Source organism: Bufo gargarizans, chromosome 4, assembly GCF_014858855.1.
Source record: "Bufo gargarizans isolate SCDJY-AF-19 chromosome 4, ASM1485885v1, whole genome shotgun sequence".
NCBI classification, from domain to species: domain Eukaryota; kingdom Metazoa; phylum Chordata; class Amphibia; order Anura; family Bufonidae; genus Bufo; species Bufo gargarizans.
The window spans coordinates 319,604,612-319,623,750 of record NC_058083.1 but is presented as its reverse complement, the minus strand read 5'-3'; the positions used below and the strand labels follow the sequence as shown (position 1 = coordinate 319,623,750).

The 19,139-nt window shown below is 39.5% G+C and overlaps 1 protein-coding gene across 11 annotated transcripts in view; it reads right to left on the bottom strand.

Moving 5' to 3' along the window:
- Window positions 1-19,139, bottom strand: part of EYA4 (EYA transcriptional coactivator and phosphatase 4) — a 309,340-nt gene that overhangs the window by 70,676 nt on the left and 219,525 nt on the right. For 8 of the 11 annotated variants that reach the window (XM_044289385.1, XM_044289391.1, XM_044289387.1 and 5 more), the window contains 4 exons: window positions 16,365-16,507; window positions 16,106-16,249; window positions 15,499-15,578; window positions 12,976-13,156 (listed from right to left, as the gene is read on the bottom strand). In XM_044289385.1, coding sequence (XP_044145320.1) covers window positions 12,976-13,156; window positions 15,499-15,578; window positions 16,106-16,249; window positions 16,365-16,507 — 548 coding nt within the window. The remainder of the gene's footprint in view (window positions 1-12,975; window positions 13,157-15,498; window positions 15,579-16,105; window positions 16,250-16,364; window positions 16,508-19,139) is intronic. The other 3 variants (XM_044289386.1, XM_044289389.1, XM_044289394.1) reach the window with 1 other exon arrangement.

Sequence of the window (19,139 nt, the reverse complement as noted above, 5' to 3'; positions counted from 1 at the left end):
TTTACAGACACCAAATACTTACTAGAAGTTCACAAATAGTCCCACAACATAGACAGTGACATACTAGAGGGGGATCAATGACAAAAATTCCCACAAAAGATATGTATTTTTATCATGGGCCATATGATGCGTCTTAAAGAGAAAATTTCAAAAATGTGCCCTGCTGGAGCCTAGAAAAGTTTTATTTTAGGCCACGGCATTCACCTGAAATAAAATAAATTCTGATTATGTGGCTCGAGGTACATTATGCGGTTATTTAATAACAATTTTACTGTAGCCCACTGGAGTACAGGCCCCAAACATTAGGCATTCACCGTACAGAAAATATCAAGTGATTATGTGGCTGGAGGTATATTAGATGGTCATTTAATATCAATTTTACTGAAGGCCAGTACAAATACATGTCAAATAAATATGTTTAAAAAAGCTGAAAACATAAAATTGGATTAAAAACATGGCTGACAAAATTCTCCCCTCTTGAATAAATCCCAAATCATAATAGGTGAAATTCAATAACACAGGGTCGTCATGGGTGTTGAATTCCTCTGAGGCCCCAACAATTTGGCATTCATAGAAAAGATCAAGTGATTATGTGGCTGGAGGTATATTAGACGCTCATTGGATATCAATTTTACTGCAGGCCAGTGGAGTACAGGCCACAAACATTAGGCATTCACCGGACAGAAAAGATCAAGTGATTATGTGGCTGAAGGTATATCAGGCGGTCATTGGATAACAATTTTACTGCAGGCCAGTGGAGTATAGGCCCCAAACATTAGGCATTCACCGGACAGAAAAGATCAAGTGATTATGTGGCTGCAGGTATATTAGACAGTCAATGGATATCAATTTTACTGCAGACCAGTGGAGTACAGACCCCAAACATTAGGCATTCACTGGAAAGAAAAGGCCTTTTATGCATCTGTATTTATATAAGACAGGGACCATTCTTTGTTCTGAGTAGTGGCGGATATGTGTGGGCTGTCATAAGGAAATTCAATTACACATGGTCAACACAGGTGTTTAATTCCTATAAGATCCATGCCTCATTAATTTTTTTTAAATGTGAGCTAGACAAGTGCGCTTATCGGTCAAGATCCCCCCTGCTAGGCTGAACGTCCTTTTGGACAGGACACTTGATGAAGGGCAAGCCAAGAGTTCCATGGCAAATTGTGCAAGCTCTGGCCACAGGTCAAGACTGCACATCCAGTAGTCTGGGGGTTCCTCGCTTCTCAGAGCGTCCATATCATCTGTTAAAGCAATGTAGTCCGACACCTGTTCATCTTGGCGTTCCCTGAGGCTGGATCCAGAGGGCGGCTGTCGATGGGTTGGCTGCAAGAATGATCACATAACAGAAGTGATCAGCACATCTTCAAACTGCCTTCTTCCTGCGTGAGCGGTAGTATTGGTACCCGCAACTGTTTCTCTGTGGGTGGAAATTCCTCTGGCAGCGCCCACAACAGCAGAATGCAGCATCTCTCGCAGCAAGGCCTGTAAATGCTGCATTCTGACAGCTCTCTGTGATGCTAGTAACATGTCCGCCATTTTGTGTTTGTACCTGGGTCTAAGTACGTTGCCACCCAGTACTGGTCCTTGCCCTTTATGCTTTTTATAAGTTGGTCCCTCTTCAAACACTGGAGCATGAAGGCCCCCATTTGCACTAAATTGGAAGCGGTGGAACGCCCTGGATCCTGCTCATCGCCCAGGAGAATGTCATCCTCGGTCTCCTCCCCCATCCACGGACAACACCAGGGATCCACTAAAAGTTTAAGGCCTGTTCTTCTTGCTCCTCCTTTTCCTCCTCTTCCCAGGCACAATCCTCCTCTGACTCCTCTTCAGACTCCTGCTGACTTGCCCAAGATGGAGTAGCCCCCCTGGGAATTCATACAGCATTGCGACTTTCTCATCTTCCATCTCCTGCTCCTCAACGGCTTGATCAATGACACTACGCAATGCACGGTCCAGAAAGAAGGCGTATGGCACGATGTCTCTGATGGTGCCCTGGATGCGACTGACCAGTTTGGTGATCTCATCAAATGGTCACAGAAGTCTGCATGCGTTGCGCATGATCAGCCACTGGTGCGGTGAAAAGAAACCAAGCTCCCGAGAACCTATCCTGCTGCAGAGTTCGTACAGGTAGTAGGTAACAACATGTTTCTGCTGGAGCAGCCTATCAAGCATATACAAGGTGGAGTTCCAGTGTGTCGGACTGTCACAAATCAGATGTCTGACGGGCAAGTCGTGTTGACGCTGAATGTCAGCAAGGCGAGCCATGGCAGTGTAAGATCTTCTAAAATGGCCAGAGATTTTTCTTGCATGCCGCAAGACATCTTGGACCCCAGGGTATTTGGCAATGAATCGCTGCATGACTAAGTTCAGGACGTGTGCCATGCACAGCACGTGTGTCATCTTGCCCTGTTTCAGCGTGCTCAGCAGATTGGTACCATTGTCGCACACCACTTCACCAGCTGTCAAATTGAGCAGGGTTATCCACTGATCTACCTGTGACCACAGAGCTGAAAGAAGTGCAGGAACGGTGTGGCTCTTGGCGTCAAGGCACAACAGCCGCAGCAGAGCATGGCAACGTCTCATCCTGGCACGTCGAATAGGTTCTGGAGAGCTTGGGGGTGTAGCGGAAGAGGAGGTAGCAGTGGAAAATGAGGAGTTAGCCGAGGAGCAGACAGAGGATGGAGTAGGAGGAGGAGAAGAAGAGGCAAGCCTGCATGCAATCTGTGGCCGTAACACCAAATCCACACGGGTGCCATGGGTTACATGCTTGACGGCCGTCATAAGGTTCACCCAGTGGGCAGTAAAAGTTATGTACCTTCCCTGGCTGTGTTTACTAGACTACGTGTCTGTGGTCAGATATATCTTGGCACCAACACTGTGCCAGAGATACATTCACTTGCCGCTGAACATGGCCATATAGCTCTGGGATGCCCTTCTGGGAGAAATATTTCCTTCCGGGGACCTTCCATTTCTAAAGGCATCCGAGTCCACCAGTTTATATGGCAGTAGTTTGTGGGCTAGCAGTTCCGATAAGCCAGCTGTCAGCCATTTTGCAAGAGCGTTTCCCGGCATCATCAACTTTTTACATTCAAACATTTGGGCAACGGAAGCCTGCCATTTGCCAGATGAACACGACGATGGCACGGTGGAAGGTGGAGTGGAGGACAAATGGGAGAAGAGAGAGAAAAGGAGGCAGGACTTGAAGTGCCGGGAGTCTGGCTTTGTGGATTCTGACGGCGTTGCTCCCTTTGGGCTCGGTGATGGAAGACCAGATGCCTCTTAAGGTGGTCGGCCTTGGGTGAATGGTTGGCTTACCGCAACTTATGCGTTGACAGCACAGGCTGCAGATTAAAACACTATTGTCAGCAGCTGACACGTTAAAAAAAGGCCCACACTGCGGAGCCATGTGCCGGCGTCCTGGGAGCGGCAGATGTGACCATGCATGTTGGATTTCTTGCTCCAGATACATTTGCAGTCTGCTTTTTGGCTCCTGTGCACTGCGAGTTCTGTCTGTTTCTCCTCTTTCGCCTCCCTATCTGCTGCTCCATCTTTCCCTCTGAACTCCCCTCCTGTTCCTCTTTTGTGTGCACCCACATGACTTTCATCAACACGTAATCGCCACCTTCACCAACACTGACATTAGAGATCTTTATTGGCCTTTATTGGGCTGATCTGGGTACATTCGTCAGACCGCTGGGTGGCGGCTGTTGCTACCTCCTCTTCCTCATCCAATGCCAAGAATGACTGTGCATCAATAAGGTCTGGAAATTGATGGGAAAATAATTTCACTGACTCGAGTGGAGGGGCTATGGTGGTAGAATCTTTGGGGGTGCTCATAGTAGAGACTGAGGAGGGTGCTGATACAGAGGATGAGTAGGGTGCAAAAGCGGAAGGCTGAATGAGCCACTCAACTAACTCTGGTGCGTCCTTTGACGTAATCGCATGCACCTTCTCCAACTTCCCACTTAGGCTCCAGCCTCTTGCACCTGCCTGACCCCTATCACTCCTGCGGAATGGCCTGCCGGCATATCAATTCCCTCTATCAGTATTTTGTGGAAACAGGTATATAGAACCCCGTAATGAGTTTTTTCTGGAAGCTGGTTTATCAAACCCCTTAATAAATATTTGGTGGAAGCTGGTATATCAATCCCCTCTATCAGTATTTTGCAGCAACAGGTAAATAGAACCCCTCAATGAGTATTTTCTGGAAGCTGGTAAATCAAACCGCTTAATCAATATTTGGTGAAAGCCGTTGTATTGCAGGCCTCAATCAATATTTGGTGGAAGATGGTATATCAATCCCCTTTATTAGTATTTTGTGGAAACAGGTATATAGAACCCCTTAATGAGTATTTGCTGGAAGCTGGTATATCAAACCCCTTAATCAATATTAGGTGGAAGCCGGTGTATCACACCCCTCAAACAATATTTTGTGGAAGCCGGTTTATCACACCCCTTAATCTGTATTTTGCAGTGCGCTCATGCCTTCTCCCGTCTCTGTTCCATTTCACCACTGCTGTCTATGGCAAAGATCATAGACTGCAGCAGTGGACAGGAAGAGAGAAGGAAGACGGCACGTGTGCATTGTGCGTGCCATTTCTTCATGCAGCTGATCGACTGTATAAAGAGAATATGTCATCAATATTAAAAGCCCATGACAACTTCTTTAATCAAATTATGCAGTCAGTTGAATAAGGGTTTAAAGGGGGTTGTCCAGATGCCATAAGAAGAAAACAAAAGTGATACTCATCTAACTGGTCACCCACTGCTCCTTCTTAAGTCCCCCCAGATCTCTACAGTACTTTCTAGCCCCTCTAAAAAAAAACAGGACATGACTTCAGCCAAATATAGGAATGTGATTGGAATTGGATCAGTGGATCGGTGAAGGGAATGCAATTGTTTTTCCTTTACATTAACTTGCAAGACAAATATAAAGTAGCATAATGGCATTAAAATTTAAGTTATTGGAATTTTATCTACTAGTGCACAATTGGTATAACTACTGGGTTTACGGAGGTTGCAATCTGCACTCATGTCCTATTGTGTAAAGGTGGGGGGAAAAGTTAAAAGGACAGTGCAAATTTGTAATGGATAGACATCAGCGAGTTGGTTCTAAGCAAATCAATACTCAGATTTCCAAAAAATACATATTCAAGCAGAATCCAAATAGTTTGCCAGTCAATTCAGACAAATCTCCCAAAATAGCGTCTACCATTTTACATGTCAGAAGACAGAGAAGAAGGTATTTGCCACCAAAAGTGGATAATTTTTGGACCATCTTTTAATTGTCCAGTCCAGTGTGTTGTTAAAGGGAACCTGTCACCTGGATTTTGTGTATAGAGCTAAAGACATGGGCTGCTAGATCGCCGCTAGCACATCCGCAATACCCAGTCCCCATAGCTCTGTGTGCTTTTATTGTGTAAAAAAATTTGCTTTCAATTTGGAACAAATTTATTTGTACCCAAATTGAATCGGCTTACTGTTTTGTTAGAATGGAACCCAAATCTAATTTGCTCATCTCTAGTAATGATAATTCATGGTAATTGCACAATAATGCAGTGACTGAGTATTCTGACTAATAAGTATAAGCTAAAGTCATGGTATTTGACATCTTCAATCTACTATACAGTATACTAGCAAAGGTATAGCATGGATACACAGAACCCTATGTCCGACTATTCTTTGTGAAATTGTCTGAGATGTGCAACATACTATACATTAGACCGTCTAATTGTGACTTTTACTTTATCCCAGGAATTTGTATCTTATATGTACATTTCAGTGCATTTTTTTTTGTGAGATGTTTGTGAGACACTAATATAAATCTGTGATGTAGCTGTTTATCAGTGTTCAGTCTTCCTAACACTAATGTTCTTGGGGTTTTGCCCAACCACTTTGTAAGTCAACCTCAACTGTTCTGCCCTTCACTTCACAATTTCTTCCTTCAGAACCAACTTTATTTCATTAAGCTAATCTCTAATTCAGAATGAGCAGCTGTCCTGTTGAACGTAAGGTATGCATCTATTTTAGAATTGCATAAGTCAGCACTTGCATGGTTTTGGAACAACTGGACTTTTAACTGTCTGGTACTCCTAATGCTGATTTGCATTAACCTTTTGTAAGCAACAGTGTATTACAAAAGTTCCTTACTGGCATATGTTTCTGGACAGTAATTTTACTAGTTTTAATCAAATTGATTTAAAGACTTTTGGGATTTTCTTATGATACTTAAGCACATGTTCATCAACACTTTTTTTATTTTAATACCAAGAGCTATAAAGTTTGGGATATGTATGAAACCTAATGAAATAATCATAGTATAGAAAATAATTATTATTTTTGAATAAAATAATCCCAAATGCCAAATGCACCAATCCTCAAATTAAGACTTCAAGTGTGAATGTGTTTCTATTTTATTCTGGGAGTAGAATTCTTGTGCACTTTTGCCCCGCCTATCTAACAGGCTGCCTTGATTAGGTGGCATATATAGCTGTGCGTGCTCCTCCTCTCATCGGTTTCTGGTTGCACTTAGAGGTGACTAGGAGCAGCACACTATATGTGCAGAGTCTTCTCCCCGAACGTAGATGCCCAATGGCATAGGTAGGTTTAGAGTAGGACCTGTCTGACTGGGACCACCTTGGCACTGGTAGGCAGGCAAAGATGAGTTTTGCTGAGAGTCTCAGATTTTATCATATCAGAGTGAGGGCTTAGTACATATATAGTGCTTACATCTGTTGCATTTGTGCATTATTATCTGTTTTCTGTGATTTTTTTCATAAATGCAGCCATGGACATCCTCATATTTATTTATCATATTGTGCAGGATGTTTTTATCATTGCTTTCTAACTTTTCTCAGTAATTTTTGCTTGAGGTGCACATACAAATTTGAAGGTGGAGCTGTTTCCATTGTTTTGAGGAGAAGCCTGTATCTAGCAGATCTTTTCTTCAGTTCAGTTTGTCCTACCTTTAACTCACTTAGTGAGTGCAGATGAAAAGAAGAGATGTATAAAAAGAGCACACAATTTTGAGTCTCAGTTACCTAACTAGAGTGTCAACCACGAAATAACAATGGCAGCCACACTGCACCTTAAAAAATTCTGCCACAGTTTTCTCCACAATAGTTCTAGCCACAATAACCCTATAATATTGCTAGCTAAAGTTCATCATACATTTATAAATGACCTTATAGAAATGTAGAGGAATTTCACTATAGAATGTAAATTTTTGCAGCCAACATTAAAGGGGTTGTCCGGGTTCAGAGCTGAACCCGGACATGCCTCCATTTTCACCCAGGCAGCCCCCCTGACTTGAGCTAAATCGCGCAGTGCAAAGGCCTTTTCAGGAGTTCCGGTCACTAACCTGGCACTCCGTGGGGCTACCAGGAAGCCCAGTGATGTCACTGGAACTGATGGGCGGGCTTTATCGCTGCCCTAGCCAGTAAAGAGGCTAGGGCAGCGCTAAAGCACTCCCATCAGAGACAGTGATGTCACCGAACACACTGCCGGGCGGAAGCTTCCGCCCATCAGTTTGCTATTGAAAACAAAAGAGCCCGTGCCCTGCGTGATCTAGTGCAGGGCAAGAGAGCGCATTGGAGCATGAGATGCTCTAATGCTAGTATCAGGGGTGCTGCCTGGTTGAAAATTAGGGTATGTCCGGGTTCAGCTCTGAACCCGGGCAACCCCTTTAAATTGTGAAAAGTAAATAAAACCAAAGCGGGTAATATACTGCTACAGATGGATCTGGATAAATTGGAGGCTTGGGCAGAGAAGTGAAAAAGGAGGTTAAAACTGGTAAATATAAGGTTATGAAAATGGGAATGGAATATACAAGTCACCAGTACATACTAAATGATAAATTTAGGAAAAAAATATATGGAAAAGGACTTAGTTGACAGTAAACTTAACGGTAGCAACCAGTGTTAGACAGTTTCTGCTGAAGCCAATAAGGTTATGAGGCCCATAGGCATAGATGCATGTGACAAGAACATAGTCCAGCCACTTTATAAATCATTAGTCAGACTACACAAGGAGTATTGTATACAATTTTGGGCACCTGTGCACAAGAAAGACATGATAGAGCAGGTTCAAATCAGGCAACTAAACAAATTAAAGCTTAACACAAAGTTCTCTCCCATGATCTATTTTTACCCAGTGGCAATAATAATGGAACATCCTCTATGTCTTGAGGAATGGGAGTTTCTACATCAACATAGAAGGGGATTCTTTAAGGTAAGAGCAGTGAGACTAGGGAACTTGAGATGGTGAACTCATTAAAAGAGTTCAAGAGGGACCTAGATGTATTTCTTAAGAGTAATAACATTTTGTGTTATACTAGCTTTCTGAAGATGGGTAATTAAATCAGTAAGTTATTCTTATTGCCAAATTGGAGTTGAGGAGATGTTTTTTCCTTATCTTGAAGAAAATTGGTCTCTACCTCATTTTTTTTTTTTGCCATCCTCTGAATCAACCTTTCAGGTTACAAACTATGTTACAGTACTATGCATTTAACTGCAGCAGTCACAGTGCCTTAAATACAATTACAGACACAGTATCTGTTAAAAGCATTAGATACATGCCCTATAACAGTCTTATCCACATAGCCTTTATTACAGTGATACCTCTTAAGAGTATCATCTGCTTAAAGGGGTTATCCAAGAGTAAGACAGACATCCCAAGGTGGCCAAACTCATGCTTACTAGTGATGAGCGGCAGGGGTCATATTCGAATTTGCAATATTTTGTGAATATTTCGTAGAATATTCACACATTTGAATATTCGTTAGGAGTAGTGTTGATTGTGAATTTTCATAATGAGAATTTTCGTGATCCGAACTTTCGTGATGCAAATTTTCGGAATGAGAATTTTTGTGATCCGAACTTTCGTGATGCAAATTTTCAGAATGAGAATTAATGAGATTGTGAAAACTCAGATCCGATGGTATAGTCTAACCCCCAGGCGTTCCCATGGTGACGGGGACGCTTGTCGGGGAGGAGTATGCCAAAGTGGAACAACTGTACAGATAACAAAAAAAAAAAAGATGAATATTCTAGAAAAACAAATATATTAGTTTTCCAGAATATTCGCAATATTAAAAAACAAGAATATATAGCAATATAGCGAATATTCAAAAAAAAAACTAATGTAGAGCAATTTATCTAATATAGTGCTATAATCTTCTTTGTCTAATAGTTGTAATTTTTTTCTCATCTGAAGTTCAGATTAAAAAAAATATTACAACTATTAAAAAAAAACATTATATTGCTATATATTCTTGTTTTCGAATACTACGAATATTCAAAAAGAAAATATATAGCACTATATCGAATATATACATTTTCTGGAATATTCGCCTTTTTATCCATATGAAGTCATGATTCATACCTGCTTAAGTAACTTAAGCAGGGAGAAATCATAACTTCAGATGGAAAAAATTACGAATATTCTAAAAAATTTATATGTTCAATATAGTGCTATATATTCGTTTTTCGAATATTCGCAATATTAAAAAACAAGAATATATAGCAATATAGCGAATATTCAAAAAAAAAAAAATAATATAGAGCAATTTATCTAATATAGTGCTATAATCTTCTTTGTCTAATAGTTGTAATTTTTTTCTCATCTGAAGTTCAGATTGAAAAAAATATTACAACTATTTAAAAAAAACATTATATTGCTATATATTCTTGTTTTCGAATACTACGAATATTCAAAAAGAAAATATATAGCACTATATCGAATATATAAATTTTCTTGAATATTCGCCTTTTTATCCATATGAAGTCATGATTCATACCTGCTTAAGTAACTTAAGCAGGGAGAAATCATAACTTCAGATGGAAAAAATTACGAATATTCTAAAAAATTAATATGTTCAATATAGTGCTATATATTCGTTTTTCAAATATTCGTAATATTCTAAAACAAGAATATATAGCAATATAGCGAATATTTGAAAAAATACAAATATAGAACAATTTAGCTAATATAGTGCTAATTTTTTTTATAGTTGTAATTTTTTTCCAATCTGAACTGCAGATGAGAAAAAAGTTACAACTATTTGACAAAGAAGATTATAGCACAATATTAGCTAAATTGCTCTATATAAAAAATTTTAAAAAATATTCGCTATATTGCAATATATTCTTGTTTTTGAATATTCCAAATATTCAAAAAATTTATATATTCGTTTTTTAGTATGTTCGTCTTTTTTATTTTATTTGTACAGTTGTTCCACTTTGGCATAACCCTCCCTGACAAGAGTCCCCGTCACCATGGGAATGCCTGGGGTTAGAATATACCATCGGATCTGAGTTTCACTATCTCATTGATTCTCATTATGAAAATTTGCATTACAAAAATTCTCATTACAGAAATTCACATTACGAAAATTCACAATCAACACTACTCCTAAAGTCAAAGATATTGCAGCTTTCTCATTCGCCCACAAGCTAGAAGCAGGGAGGGATCATGTGTACTGATTAAAAAAATATCTCAAATATTCGAAATTACAAATATATATCACTATATTCTAAATATTCGCAAATTCTAATATTCGAGATAAAAATTTGCAATTCAAATATTCGTGATCAACACTAATGCTTACTTGGTACCTCCGCTCTGTGTCTAATGCTTCCAGGCCGGCTCTTCCTCTCCCTGCAGCACTGAGATCAACAGCCAACGACAGTGAGAAACATTACCGCTGCAGACGATGACAGATGCAGTGGTGACCTCTTCCCCTTGCATTATGTGACCTGTGATTGGCTACAGTGTGGCAGGGAGAGTGCTAGACACAGAACCCACCAGTGGGGAACAGGTAAGTATGATCTCCACCATGGGTCAGCCACTCTGAGAGGTCTATCTGACTCTTAGATTACTGCTTTAATGCTAGGTTCACATATGTGGCATATTTTCAATTTTTTATTGAAAATAATATGCAGTGCCTATTGGACTCTATTGGGTTTTTATTATGATTTCCGGCATTCTGCTGGACAAAATCAGCAATGAAGGGTCCTAACAAACGCTCCACCACAGATGTGAATCTAGCCTAAAAATGTAGGTCAAAGATTACAGAAGCAATATTACATTTATGAAAATATCAGCCCCTTATTCTATGAAGTATATCACCTTGGTTGTGCTGTTTTATTCCTTTGGGTGAGCATGCAGGCAAAGTGGTTACTGTGGGTCATGGAGAACATTGGGATGACTTTAGGAATGTGCGAGAAATTGTCCTTGACTTAGGAGCAGAGAGCAATCTGGTGGCTAGATTAGGATAATTGTACGATGGGGAATAAAAGAACATTCATTTGCACATGCACATCAACCACAAGAAGCCCTACAGGTGGCAATGTGTATGGGCAACTGAAAATGACAATGAATAAACCATGAAAAATAGGTAAAAAGATATCCAGATATATACATACTGGAGCATTTTTGGTGATTCATTGTGATTTATTATATCTACATTTAGTGCATTTAGTTGTTCCAAAGGGTTTTCTCGGTTCAGAATATTAATGGTCTATCCACAGATTAAGACATCAATATCAGATCGATGAGTATCCAACTGATCAACTGTTTAAAGAGACCACATGAAGCCTTCTCATTGTTTATATCTATCTGCCAACCCCCATGCTGTCTACTTAGTAAAGCAGTGCAGGATATTCGTACTTCATCCCATTCAAGGGAACAGCATGAAGTTCTATTTTTTTTGTTTGTTTTTTAAACACTGTGGCCAGATTTTGCTTTTAAGAGGTTGTCCATCCATTTACATGTTTGAGTATAATATTAATAGCAATACTTACCTTACCAATCCCATTCCAATTCTTCCTGGTCCCTGCTGGTCTCTGTACTTCCTGGTCACTGTCAACACATGAGAGCACATCTGACCACTGCAACCAGTCATGTGTTAGTAACTGCCTCAGCCAGTGAACGGCTGAATGGTCACATTTGTCAATAGGATCAGGAAATAAAGAGATTGCCTGGGTATCGGGAACAGGATCAATAGGGGATTACTAGTGAGTGTTACCACTTTAAATATTTTAAAGCATTCTGAAAATTGCAAAAATGTAGATGGCTAGACAACCTATTTAAAGAAATATCTAGCCACAACACATTTTTTTTTTTTAAAGGAGCCATTAAATATTCTAACAAAGCTATATCAGAAAGCTTTACTAAATGCTGCATATGAATCCAGTCTAACTGTCACATCTACAGAACCCTACTGGTACCATTGGTGGCAACTAATGGAGGCCTGCAATGCCCCAAAACATTATTGTATTCTCCTTCTCCTCTCAGAACTTTTTTTTTATTTTTATTTTCCAAAGTCCTAATTAAAAGTGACGTGGAGCCATGTTGGGTGAAACCAGCTAAAAGCAGTCTTTACAGAACCCCCTGTTCTGGCTATAATCAGACACTGTCTGTACTGATCAGGTAATATCCATATTTTTACAAACGTAATGTAGCAAGTATTACCTGTGGCCCTCCACTTGGACACCAATGATTAATGCCATTTCTATACAGTGTTAAGCGAGTTTAAAAATGATAACCCATTCTCAGGATAGGTCATCAGTTTCTGATTGGCGGGGGTCCGCCTCCCAGGACCCCTGCCAATCAATTGTTTGAAGAGGAAACAGCGCTTCAGTGAATGCTGCAGCCTCTTCCAAGGCCAGTGATGTTACATTCATTAGTCACATGGCCTTGCCAGCCTTCAAACAGCTGATGTTTTATCTGGAGAATAGGTAATCAGCATTAAACACCCGGAAACCCCTTTCAATTCTATATTTGGTAAGATTTTTATTTTCATTAATAAAAAATTAATTGTCTCAAATATCTCTATTGATAATCATCAAATACTATATCTTCTTTAAATGTCAGAATTATGTCTCGGCCACATCTTAATACACAGTATACAGAGCACATAAATCTCTCAGCAAATTTGGTTAAAAGGTGATTCTATCTACAGTTTACCTGAATGAAGATCTGTACCTGGTTGGGTTGTCAGGCCAGAGAGTGAATCCTGTAAGTGATACGTTGAAGATGATGAGGTGCCATCCACCGTGTTATTTGGGGTCATGTAGGCTGAATATGTAGATGCTGAGTAATACTGTGCATATTGGTTTTGGCCGAAAGCTGTGTAAGAGGGATAATCCTAGAACAGTAGGAACAATTTATTAAGTGAAGTAGTAAAATGATTATTTGAGATTTGGCAGGAGCAAGGATTAATTAGTACTTAACACTAGGTTGAAGCCAGTATCCTGTTACTTCAGGTAGATTTAACATTGAATTAACACATAACCAAAGAAAATTGCTTACAAAATGCTTGGTCTTAAAATCTTAGTCGGATTGAATGCTGTGCAGTAGCCTATCATTACAGTGAATTCCTTAAAGCCTTTTTCACAGGTGGCTACGAGGAATTATAAAAAGGCATACTGTTTGCCTTTTCATCCATTCCAATGGTTTTCATACATGTTTCCCCAGATGTATATCTGTATAATATTACCAACTGGAGATCTGTCAGCCAAAAGCAAACCAATAAATTACATAATTGCTAAATCATTTTAGCTAATATAGAGACTATGGAACTCTCTGCCTGAGGAGGTGGTAATGGTGAGTACAATAAAGGAATTCAAGAGGGGCCTGGATGTATTTCTGGAGTGTAATAATATTACAGGCTATAGCTACTAGAGAGGGGCCGTTGATCCCTTCCTCTGGATCAACTTGCAGGATAACAGGCCGAACTGGATGGACAAATGTCTTTTTTCGGCCTTATGTACTATGTTACTATGTAATATCTAATACTTTCACAAGTTACATAAGTAGTAGATTAGAAGCATGATACAGGTAAACTTAGGAAACTAGAGATTACCCTGCTGAGGGTCACCCTCAAATTCAAAGTGATGTGCCAAAGAATGGAAGAAAGCTATTTGTGGATGGTATGCGCAACTTTCAACTCTAAAGTATATATCACGTTATTTTTCCTCCATGACATCAATTCCAAACATATTTTCTTTTGGCAATTGTACCTCTTGCTAGGTAAGATTGTTTATAAAAATAAGTCAATAGATCTTAATTCTGCAAATGCCTTTGTGATGCACAGTGAACATTAGCTTTGTTTTTGCACATTCAGATTTTACAGTGATTGTCACTGAAGATATGGGTTAAATGCCAAAATGAATCTTTAGAAGTGAATTCACGACAAAGTAATTTCAGAAGTCATAATACATACATACAGTGCCATACAGATCCTTTCACTTTTTTTCACACTGCCCAATAAAACTAAGTAATCAATGGAAAAGGTGTGCAGATGGGAAAAACTTTCAGAAGGTGAGTCATCACTGCAGCGTACTACCCATCTGACCTGTATGGCAGGGTGGCCAGAAAAGGACATATGAAAGCCTTTCTGGAGTGTGCAAAAAAAGCACCTAAAGGACTCTCAGATGGTGATAAACAAGATTCTTGGGTCTAATTAAACAAAGATTTAACTTTTTGGCCTTATATCTAATTGCCTTGTCTGGAGGAAACCAGGCACTACTCATTACCTGCACAATATCATCCCTACAATAAAGAAAAGTGGTGGCAGCATGTTGCTGTGGTAGTGTTTTTCATTGGCTGTGACTGGGAAAATGGTCAGGGTTGAGGGAAAGCTGAATTGAGCAAAGTACAGAAATATTCTTAATGACAACCTTATCCAGAGTGCTCTGGACCTCAGACTGGGCTGAAAGTTTACCTTCCAACAAGACAAGGACCCTAAGCCAAGACAGCACAGGATAGGTTTAGGGACAACTCTGTGGGTTTTTCCTTTTCAATAAATTAACAAAACTTTCTGTTTTTACTTTGTCATTATGGGGTATTGAGTGTGGAATAAGGGGGAGGGGACCTGAATTATTTTTTATTTTAGGGTCTCTGAAGACTCTCCAAATGAATTGTATCATAACCATTATTGGATAATGGTGGATTTTGCTGTTAGGTTCAGCTTGCATCACATTTTAACCCTATTTTTAAAGAAAAAGCTCTGGGTGTAAGCCTCAAACATATGAATAGTCCCTCATTGACCCAACACTGACCTATAACATGTATATACTTTCGAGAGGACTCAAATGAGATCTGAGCCCTATCATAGGATTTATGTAGGAGAAATTACAAATGGTAGTGAACATGATTAAAGAGTTGTCCAAGTTTTTAATACTGATGACCTATCCTCAAGATAGGTCATCAGTATCTAATCAGCGAAGGTCAAACTCCTGGCACCACTGCAGATCAGCTATTTGAAGATTCTGCAGGCTTCTTCCTAGGCCTGTGGCATCTTGTTCATCAGTCCCACTGCCTAGGTGCATGATGGGGCTGAACTGCAAGACCAAGCACAGTCACAATCCAATGGATGGTAATGTAATGGGTAATCCTTAAAGAGGCCTAATTTAAGAATAGATAATCAGCATTAAACACTCAGAAATGCACTTTAATAAATTCACACATCCGTATAGTTTTTCTTACCTGTTGAGGGTTACTAAAGTTTGTTGAGTTGGTTACTGAGTTATTTGGATAAATACTAGATGATGGGGTAAAACTAGAGCCTGTAAAAGAAAAACATACTTGTTGTTTATAGTGTATTGTATTTATTGTTTAATACAGTAAATATTGTAAATAACTATATGACAAAGTGTTATTCTATATAACAAAGTAAGAAAATAATCCATGTTTAACTTTAAAAGGGTATCCAATTTGTAAAAATCAAGCCAAGCCAAGCAGCCAGTTGTTATCACTAGGGCAAACTCTGTGTGACTATGTAATACATAAGTCCATTATTTTCCTATAGGGATGCAAAAGTATTTGTAGTCCATTGTGTTAGTCCTTTTGTATTCCTACTGTAAATGTATGAATCCTTTGAGTACTGATGTCACCATCCTCCTTGTCAATGGTGTATATCCCTACACATTTTGACAAAAGAGGAAGGACACAATGCAGTAATTCAGGTGGAATACAATAATTTTTTAAGACGTCAGATGTCAAATCTTCCTATTTTATACAATGGTAAACAATTGCATTTATCTATGATCTATAATATATATTAATCATATTTGTACGGCATTAACTTCTATACCTGGCATTTGGTAGGAATATGGAGTTTGGCCTGGTTGAGGTGTGGAGAATCCGGGACTATAACTTAAACAACCACTTTGCAGTGGAGACTGTGTTTGAGGGAGACCACCTTCTGTCTTGATACCAGGAAGCATGACTCCTAGATCTGCATGAAATGAACACAATTATGTATTGATAATGTTAATTAATGAAGAACACTTAAAACAGATAAAACAATAAAACAAAACAGGTGTCCCGATATAACATAAGAAGAAACATACCATATGTTGGTAAACTATAAGGCTGTCCAGTTTGCGAGTATGCTGTATAAACTGTAGGTTGCTGCATTCCAGAGTACTGGGTCTGACCAGCATAGGCTGACATAGTCTGTGCGGCTGGTGTTGAGAGAATATGTGGATAGGGCCTAATGGAAAAAAATAAAGTTTAACATTTAGCATATAGTGTATGTGTGACATGTTAACTAAACTGTATACTTCATCAATATTATTTTCGATTCCGGCACGGAAGATTGCTTTATCTGCCATTGTCCAAAGCAGCAATTTCAATTGAATGGCTGCAATAATAATAGACATATACCAATATGAATTAATACAATTATAGATATGATAAACCTTGTAAATTAAGTTTCATTGCTTTATCAACTTTTTTTTTTTGTCTTAGAGAAAGATGCCTGTAGCCATCAGAATTTGGAAATGCGAAAGACTCTTGTTACTATAGGCAACATGTCCATGTTTTCTGTGAGATGGTTTTGATGCATTGACATAAGAGAAAATATAAAATATTGGATGCTTTGCTAATCTTAAAGAGGTCATATAGTTACATTGTTAGTATGGCTGAAAAAAGACAGTACATTCTGAAAGTCACATTTTGTTGTGTTGCAGTCTTGTGCAGAATAAAATAAAAAAACAAGTTTTCTCCCATCATTCTGTACTCAGTATTCCATAATGACAAAGTGAAAACAGAATGTTTGAAATCTATGCTAATTTATTTAAATGGAAAACTAAAATCTTGCATTAACAGAAGTATTTAGACCATTTACTCAGTACTTAGTTGAGGCACCTTTGGCAGAGATTACAGCCTCCAGTATTCTTGAGTCTGATGCCACAAGGTTTCCACACCTGGATTAGGGAATTTTCTCCCATTCTTCTCTGCAGATCTTCTCAAACTCTGTCAAGTTAGACGAAGACCATCGGTGGACAACCATTTTTAGGTCTCTCCAGATTTAGTTCAAATCAGGGGTCTGGCTGGGCAACTCAAGGACATTCACAGATTTGTCTGTAAGCCAACCCTGTGTTGCCTTGGCTATGTGCTTAGGGTCATTGTTGGAAAGTGAAACATCAGCCCAGTTTGAGGTCCAGAGCACAGTGGATCATGTTTTCATAAGAAGATCTCTCTACTTTGCTCCCTTCAGTTTTCCCTGTCACAGCTGATGAAAAACACCCTACAAGATGCAGCCACCAGTGGCGTAACTATGGACCCCTGGACAAAATATGAATTGGGGCCCCCCACCCCCATTAACCCGCAACTCCATTACCCCACCCCCGCCCCGCTACTCGCTCTGTGTATATAAATCATTTGGACCCCACTCAGACTGTATATATTTAATTTGGCCCCCACCTAGACTGTATATATTTCACTTGGCCCCCACCCAGACTGTATATATTTAATTTGGCCCCTAGACTGTATATATTTCATTTTGACCCCTGTATATAATTTAATGATTGGCTGCCCCTCCCCCCTCTCACTCTGTATAGATTTTATTTATATAGCTGGTGCGGACCCCTCTTTCTAAATTCAGTTCATAGGGCTACTACCAGGTGCCCCCACCAGGCTGCCACTCTCTTTGTATAGATTTTGCTTTCTTTTTGTGCCCCAACCGGCCGTTTCTAAAAAAATCTGAATACTTTTGAAATTTGCAGTTTTTCTTTTTTATTTGCAAAAACATCAACAAAAGTTTTTATTTTATTTTATTATTTTCATTAAGTTTAACCAATGGATTGGTCGGGATTTGAATTAAGGAAAGTTGAGTGAAAAATCTTAATTCTACCAATTTTCTTAAGCATTAAAAGGAGTATACCATCTCAACATTTATGGCATAATGCTAGGATATAGCACAAAAGCTCACTCAGCTATATTCATAAAACCCATAGCAGTAAATGGAGAGCAAGCTGCTCAAGCACAGCCACTTGTCCATTCACCGCTATAGGACAGCTGGAAATAGCCAAGCTAGTCCTTGACTATATTCAGAACTCCCATAGTGGCGTATGAAGGGTGACCATGCATGCTTGGCTTCGCTCCCTTCACTTGGTGGTCATGTTCTACAGATAGGAGAAGGTCCCAGAGTTGGGACCCGCACCTATCTGACATTTGTAGCATATAGTAGCGAGATCTCATAGCTCAGATGGGACAGCCCATTCAATGTTATTCATTTCTAAGAATTCATCTGAGCCTTTTCTAAAACCATCAACTGTTCTTCCTGTGACCACCTCTTTAGGTAGACTGTTCGACGGATTTATAGCTCTCGTAGAAAGGAATCCTGGTTGCCTCTGGAGACTGAACTTTTTCTTCTTCAGACGGAGGCGCTGATCCTTGTTTTTCAAGGGGATTTTTCCATAGAACAGCTTATTCCATTAACATCAAGTTAGCTTCTATCCATTGTATAGGGATAACTGTTGGATTATGAAGTTAAGCACCCAGTGTCACCCGATCAGTTAAGCATCTACCAGAGATAGTCAAGTCTGAATAATTTCACTTTGGAAGCAGCTTAACTTGGATGAGACAGAGAAGGTGGGAGTCAAACTATGTAATTGTGGCACAAGAAATCTGCTGAATGCATTTTAATAAAACCAAAGTGCCTGCAGCTGCAATCTATGCACTTGTAGACGTTACCTGTTCTACCATATGGTGCTCCATCTGGTACCATATTAAAGAGAATAGCTCTGCCATATTGCCTCTGATGGAGCATGACATCATGTTCCTTTTCATCAGTTTCAAATGGAGTCCAACAGAAAGAACCTCTGTATGCCTCTATATGA